This window comes from Pteropus vampyrus, unplaced genomic scaffold (assembly GCF_000151845.1).
Source record: "Pteropus vampyrus isolate Shadow unplaced genomic scaffold, Pvam_2.0 Scaffold314, whole genome shotgun sequence".
NCBI lineage: Eukaryota > Metazoa > Chordata > Mammalia > Chiroptera > Pteropodidae > Pteropus > Pteropus vampyrus.
Genome location: NW_011889095.1, coordinates 819,908 through 827,541, shown reverse-complemented (window position 1 = coordinate 827,541; position 7,634 = coordinate 819,908). Strand labels below are relative to the sequence as shown.

General features: G+C 53.6%; 1 protein-coding gene across 3 annotated transcripts in view; it reads left to right on the top strand.

The window, feature by feature from the left end:
- The window catches only part of GPRC5B (G protein-coupled receptor class C group 5 member B), a 29,088-nt gene that overhangs the window by 18,102 nt on the left and 3,352 nt on the right, over positions 1–7,634 (top strand). For all 3 annotated transcript variants that reach the window (XM_023521774.1, XM_023521771.1, XM_023521772.1), the window contains exon 3: positions 2,635–2,640. In XM_023521774.1, coding sequence (XP_023377542.1) covers positions 2,635–2,640 — 6 coding nt within the window. The remainder of the gene's footprint in view (positions 1–2,634; positions 2,641–7,634) is intronic.

Here is a 7,634-nt window from a genome sequence, read left to right as displayed (position 1 = left end):
GAAGCCACCTCCACTCTCTCCCTGGGAGGTGACTTTTAGGAAAAGCCCAGAATTAGGAAGCCCTGGCGGAGTTTGCTGACATCCAGCCTAGTTTAGGCCCCCTTCAGCCTCCCCCATCTCTGTCCCAGACAGATACCGGGTACCCTTCCCCTACTCCTTAACTTAAGAAGTGGAGGCGATGATCATTTCTCTGCCTCGAACTCAAAAGCAGGTTTACTATCTGATGCCAAACAGACCTTGAGCAGAATCGTCACTGTTTATGTTTGCCTGCGTGGAATGACATCATTTGATTTCTCCAGCGGTCCAGACACACTCTCATTCCCACGTTTAATTTTCCAAACATAGCTCTGTGCTTCTTCCAGAAACCACGCATGAGCCGGCTTACGTGTGACCCTTGGGTTCCCATCTTTTCTCTCATGTGCAGTTAGTTCCCTAACTCGACCTGGGCCGCTTTTGTTTCTGATGTTAAGTCAGGGATGGTCTTTGCTCTCGGAGGGAACTCTGGTTCTTCTGGCCTTGCTGAATGGCCTGCCGGGCATTGGTCTGCACGGGTTTGGGACGGTCTCAAAGACAAAAGGACTCATAGATTTGCATTCTCAAGACCCCCTGCCATCCGCGGGGCGGTTTGATTGTTGGGTGCCAAGACAAGCCTGACTCGAGGCAATCAGCGCCTGTGTGTTACAGTACACACGGTTAGCAGGAAGCCCTATCTCTTAAGCCCCTCTGGTCCCTTCAAGGCATGAAAGCCCCTGGACTTAGAAAGTGTAGGTTTCTGGGTAAGGAAACACCTGTGTCTGGGGTGCATGGTTACAGAAAAGGGGAGCCGGCCCTCCCGAGGACGGAGCAGCGTGACACACCGTGGCTGCTGCTTTTCCTGGGAATCCTTTGGCCCGTTTAGAAAAAGCCAGGTAGCTGGTCTTCAGCGCGCTGTTAACACGTCGGTGTCTGACGCGGACTTTGCAAAGCACCGAGTTCTCAGTGTGTTATCCTTGTTTCTAGATCCCAACTGCTCCGCCAAGTTACACTGGAAGACACCTCTGGTGAAAGACTTAAGTTCCAGAGAGTAAGACTCTGACCGATTTTAGTCCCTGGCTGTGTCTTTCTTGAGGGGGAAAAGCACTAACCGCAGCCTAACGAGGCCGCCTCCCAGCCGGGAGGTCTGGAGATCCCAGACGAGGCGGTTTCGTGTAAATGTGAACACTGCTGAACCGAAAAGCTAACACCGACTGCCCTCCCCTCCCCCTCGCCACACACGCACACACACACACGCGCACACACGCGTGCGCACACACACACACACACGCACACACGCACATACCAAACCAACCTCAACCCCTGCAAACTAAAGCAAAGCTAATTGCAAATAGTATTAGGCTCACTCGAAAAGGTAGCGGGGAAGCCTGAGTCACCCCTGAGGGTAGAACGGAAGCCAGTGCACAGCCGATGGGCCAGGCTGGTGGGTGTTGGTGGCACAGGGCGGTCCCCCACAGCATCGCCCCGGGGGGCCTCCTGGAGGTGCCCACTTCATTGAGGAGGGCCAGTGGGGGCCTGCACATGGTGGGGTGGGGGGGAGTCAGGAGCAGTTTCAGGAGGTCGTGGGTGCGAATCCAAGGAGAGGCCCAGTCGAATCCTGGGGTGAGCTCTCCAACCAGTAGTGGTTGGAGGGATGCTGACATGTGCCAAAAACGGGGTGCTGTCTGCAAGTCGAAGTGACCGTCACGTTTAGAAAGCGGTGGCCTTCTGTGGGCCTCTTGCTCTGGCATCGGTGGCAGGAATGTAAGCCAGCCTCCTGCCCTGGTGTTGCCATAGCAACCCTGTGGTGGGGTAGGGGGGCAGCTCCCCTCCCGTGATCCTCTCTCCTGCTTCCCGCACTCAGCAGCGCCCCCTCCAAAGCCCTCTCCCAATCCGATCCCCACGTTCATTTCGAAAGCTCCAGTGGGGCCGACCCCCTGGGCTGGCAGGCCAGAGGGCAGGCACCCCAGACGATCTTCTGAAATGATGTCACGTGGCATGGCGTCCCGGGGTGCCCTCTGAGATGGAGCGGTGGCCCCCCGATGTAGTGAGAGCCCCAGGGTGGGGGTTGTAGGGGGGCACCCACGGTTCCCCTGCTGCTTCCAGAGGGTTGGGGGACATTTTTGACTTGGTTTTCTGCAAGTTCCATGGAAATGGTCCTCTTCAAAGCCCATTGTTTTTCTGTCATGGTTTCCATCTGTCCTCAGCAAGTCATTCCTTGGTTCTGTGGCATGTCAAACATCTCGGCCATCCCCAGCCCCATGTTCTCTGCACTGTTTGGCCAGCATAACCGCTAGCAATGACTCAAAGCCAAGGGTCTTAACCTGGCGGCCCGGAGCGCACACACGAGGGTGGGGCCTTCTGCACACACTCTAATCACTGCATTGCTTGTGTCTATTAAAACAACCCATAAGCCTTTAACCTTTCAATAAAATGAAAAAGGTTAGTTTTTTTTCGGGGGGGGAACTGACCTCTTCATAAGCCGATATGTCTGAGCTGAGTATGTTTTAATAAACCTTCTGATTTTTCTCGAGGCCCTAGTCTCTGCTGTGTCCTGTCCTCACCCACCCACCCACCCCTGCCCCTGCAGAGCGCTGGGGTAACCAAGGCCGATCCGGCCAGCCCTGCGTGGCCCTCTTTCGGGGTTCTGTCCTGCTAGTGCATTTCCTGTCACCGCGCTTGGGGGAGGGGGAGCATGGCACCGGGAAGCCGCCCGCCCCTGCCCAGAGCATGTGCTTGCTTCTAGAGAGTCAGATTCCAGCCCGCTGTGCGGGGAGCATCCTCGGGTGGCCTGGAAACTCTGCGGACTGGGGAGGGGGCGGAGGGAAGGAAGCGAGCACCCGGGGTGGGGGCGAGGGGCGGGCGGGTGCGTGCAGACCCAGAATTCTCAAACCGCAGAAGTCGGCGAACACCCGGGCCCAGGCCGGTGAAAACCGACTGCGTTACACGTTATTGTGCCAGGACATGGTCGCCCACCCCCGCTCCCTGGGGTCCTTCGGCGCTCCCTGACCCCGCCTGTGTGACTCGGTCTGCGAGAGCCCCCCTTGCAGGAGGGAGCAGATCACACGACTGTTTTCTAAGCGCTCGGTGGTCCAGGCGTGTCAGGTGAGCTCGGCATAAACGGCTACGAGTGGAAAGTGGAAAGTCACGTCTCGCCACCGTGGAAACGGAACCGGCTTCGAGCCACGGGGAACGCACCTGAGACCTTGTTATCCTGCCTTTCCTTTCACGCCTCTGAAACGTCATTGTGCTCGTTTTGTTTCCTTTTGGCTTTAAGATGGAGAGGGGGCCGAATGCCCTCCCGATGAGGGGCGCGGGCGGGGAGGCCAGGGGGAGAGAACTTATTTTTCTAATGACTTTACCCGAAGGGTACAAAGAGACGTCTTTGCCAGGAGACTGGCGGCCAGCTGCCCCCCCAGGAGCAAAGTTTAAATATAAAATTAACGGCGCCTCTGTTTAAAGATCTGTTTATGTGAATGAGACTTGTTAGAGAAAATGGCCTAGAAGGGGACATCTGTGATCCAAATGCCTCACTGTAAGCACAAATCGTTCCATGTCTGGTTATTAAAATCGCCTTGGGACTATAACAGCCACTCTCGTCCCCCCTTTTAATGGAACGTGGTCATTCTATGCGGGATTTCTCCCCTGAGGACCGAGGGTGGGAGTGAGGGGGCCAGCTCAGAGAACTCACAGACAGGCTGGGAAGTGCTTGCTGGGTGCCTCCAGGGTTTCCGGTTCTGGTGTTGAAAGCTGGGGATCCCGGTCAGGGTGCACTGAACAAGCGTGGACGGGGGTGGCCTGCCAGGCTGGCCAATGCTGCGTTGAATCCCAAACGGAAAGGGCGCATTGTGGCTTTTATAATCCAGTGAAGCACCGATAATACCAGCTTACAGGAGTTCTCAGCAGGTGCTTTTTATTAATTGATAAAGAGCTAAGGCTCGTTTTTGATAGATAATATATATTTATTAAATGTATTAATGTGTGTTTTATAATGTACCTTTATCTTCCCCTGGCTGACTGTTGCATACTTAGAAGAAAAACAATAACGTTACGAGAAATTTCGAGACAATCATTGTGTACCAGAAATGACTGTGTATAAATATTACAAATTGAAAAGGTTGTAAAGCATGGGCAGATAGGTTTTATTTTCCAAATGCTGTTCATAACACAAAAATAAAGGCTTTACTATTTACTGAAGACTCGTGGTAGCTTGTCCAAACAATAGGAACGCCAGGCTTTCGGATCTGCCTGGAGGTTAAGCTTGTGGCTCTTTGAATGGGAGAATCTTGCTTAATGGCAACCCCCCAGAACAAGGAGGGTAATCGGCCAGCCTACCCAGAAAATGAAGAACTTGCTATGATACTTTGGGGCCTAGACAACAGAAATCCTTTGTTGTCGTCTGGGTGTAAATGTCTCATCTGGCTGGGTGAGCTGGGAAAGATAAGGGCCAGCCTCCTTCGGAAGTGATCTCAGGCAATAAGGTCCTAATGGAGAGTACTCACCAGATAAGCTTCAAACTCACTGCAGAGTTTGGGGGACGGAAATTTCAATATGGCTCTTCGCAAAGGCGGCCCAAAGTGGGAAACTGGTAACCAGGATGTTTTAACCTCTCTTGTCCCTTTTTTTAATGGCGGTTGGCGAGAAGAATACTCCTGAGGTGCTGGAGAAAGCGGTGGCCGAAGCCCCGAATCTGGGTATCCTAAAGCATGTTTGCAACGAATCCGATCTTATGTGGAGAAGCTTCTGGGTTCAAATGTAGCAAACCTAGTCTTCAATAAGAAAGCGGCAGAGGAAGCGTAATTTGGACATCTGTCCTGAATCTCAGAAAGACACCGACAGTGGTTAGAGTGCGGGAGCCTTAGCCACAGCCGCGGCCTCCTCCTCTTCCATTCTGCATTTCACTGCAAAGGAAGGAAAAGAGGAAGTCAGGATCGAGTTGCACAGCGAGACAGATTCGTCCTCACAAACTCTGAAGTGTGGAGAGGCTGGCTGTACCCAGACCCACCGAGCTGCTACAGGTTTGGCCCCACGGACCCGCCGGGAAGAACACGGGGCCTTTGTGCTCCGAGGACAGCAACTGAAGTTCCCAAACCACCTCCTGTAGCGGTCAAGGCCGTTCTCCGTTCAGAGGGAGGTAAGACTGTGCTTTGCAGGTCAGGGTACTGAAGGAAGGAAGTTCTGCTGAAGATGATGACAGATTCCAGGCTCTCGACTCAGTTTGGTCTGTCACCGCTCACCCTGTTCCCCCCACACACGCAAAATTAAAAGCTCCGGATAACACTGGGGTCAGTACCAGGTCAGAAGAGAATCTTCTAGTCTTTCACGGTCTGGACCAGAATGAGATCTGGGTGATTTCCTGAGTCAGCCAAACAGGAAAGTGAGCTGAACACAGATCATGGCAGTGTCCGTAAGGGAAACTGCCCCAATAGCCAAAAGCTCCCTCAAAATACGGAAACCCTGCGACTGGGTTGGGGGGGAGGGGTCCTTTTGGAAAGATCCCCTTGTTGCTGTTGTTGTTGTTTTTAAATATCTTTGCTTCCAGTGTCCAAGTGCCTGCTGGGATGTTAATGCCTGAAGGGTTATCGCGAGCAAGGTCACAGCTCTGGGTATTTGTGGACAGCAATGTTCCCAGCAGGAAAGATGCTGCAGGCTGGTACCAAGCGGGGCAGAGGTTTCGGCAGAGCCTGGGCCTGGTCCTGACCTCCCAGTGACAGGGCACACACTGGCCAGACCCGAGCACGGTCACGGTGAGGTGTGGAGACCGGCACACACAGTACAGTCGCTTCCCAACGTGAGTGGGCTGACGGCTTCCCGCAGCACAGGCTCGCCCAGCAATTTCAAACTCGGGCTATAGAAACACTGCCCACGGGCTCCTGGACGTGGTTCATTCAAATAGAAGTCAATTCCCAAATCTTCCGCGGCCATGCGTGGGCTGTTTAGTTATGGGGTTTCTGTCGGTCCCCCTTTCCTACCTCTCCCCATCCTGGCATTGCCTAGTGTGTAAAAATCCCCAGGTGCCAAATAAAGAGGCGATCCGAAATGCTGGCACCCCCAGAGTCTCCTCTGTTCAATAACTATCAAAATTTACGATGCAGTATTTATTTGGCTTTGTGAAGTACTAGTCATTGTATTAATAACTCAACCCAGAAAAGTATTTTTAACACTTGGAGCCCGTGGTCATGGGAAATTTAAAAAAAAAAAGCTTTTTAAGGTGTGTACCTTTTTTGTTCCATAAACATGGGAGCTATACGGGCGATCACGGTGAAGCCCTAGAGATGGTGACAGTGAGTGATCTGTCATCGCGGAAGGCATGCCACATTGGTGGGTGCTCTCCCGACACCCTGCTGACCCATGCTGTCGTCCAGGATGTGGGTATTCGGCAGCTGACTGGGGGCGGTGGGGTCCTCACTGGTAGCATTTGCCAATGCCATAGCCAATTTCGAGCTCCCGGCCCGACAACATAAGCGAGCATAATACAGGGCTGGAAAGATGCGCACACACCCAGATCACGAGCAGCTCGGCCCACAGCTGCACCGGCTCCCCATGGGACAGCGCGCAGGGAGACCTCAGGCGCAAGGTGGCTTTCCAGGTGTGGCGGGGGTTCCACCAACATTTGCATCACTGGGAACCTGTTAGAAATGCGAGTCCGGAGCCCAGATCCCAGACCTACAGAATCAGAAGCTGCAAGTGGAGCCCACGTGTGTGTGCGCTAGTTACGGATTGAGACCCCCTGACTGCCGGTTCTCCACTGTGGCTGCATTGACGGATCACCTGGGCAGCTTCTGAAGCAGTTAGTGTCTCGGCCCAGATATTCGGCTGTAATGGGTCTGGGCATCAGCATATTCAAAGTGCCCAGGTGTTGCTAACTTCAGCCAGGGCTGAGAAACACAAACGTGGTTAGTGTCCCTTTAAAGAAACAGGACTGGAAAGACCCTCAGATCAATTCAGAGGAGTATGAGTGTCTCGACATTTAAGCCATTAGAATGACATCCTCTCTGACCTAGTGCTGGCAGACAGACAGACAGACAGAGACGCCGGGGCCTGTCGGCGTGGAGGAAGGAAAGACCGGCTTCCAGGAGGATTCCCAGCCTTTGGGTGTTCTAGTCACCGGCCCCTGCCTGAAGGAAGAACTCACCTGCATGCCTTTGTCCCAGTAAGTTAACAGTTCCTGTCCACCCCTCGAGAGGCTCTCTTATCCAGCCCCTACCTACACTTTGCCCTCACCTGGGAAAAAAGCCCTTATTATCTATTCCTTTCAGATCATGGCACAAAAATCTTTAGGGAGGAGAATGGAAAGGCTACTAGGGTTACTCCTTCAGACCACAGAGTCAAGATGCTACCTAGACTTGATGGACTGGAAGTAACAGTGGATGTGGAGCCTCCGGATGGAATCCCCTGGGGGCTCTGAATGCGCCCGGTGCCAGTGCCCAGCCCCATCCTAGCCCATCAAGCCAGACTCTGGGGGCAGGAACTGTCCGCACAAGCGCACTGCGTTACCAGGGGACCTTGAGCGTGCACGCCCCCTGCAAGGCAGGGATTCCACTCCTGTGTCTGCGCCCTGTTTAATAACTATCAAAATTTAACCATCAAACCCTTGCACGCGTGTACTGGGAGACGTGCAT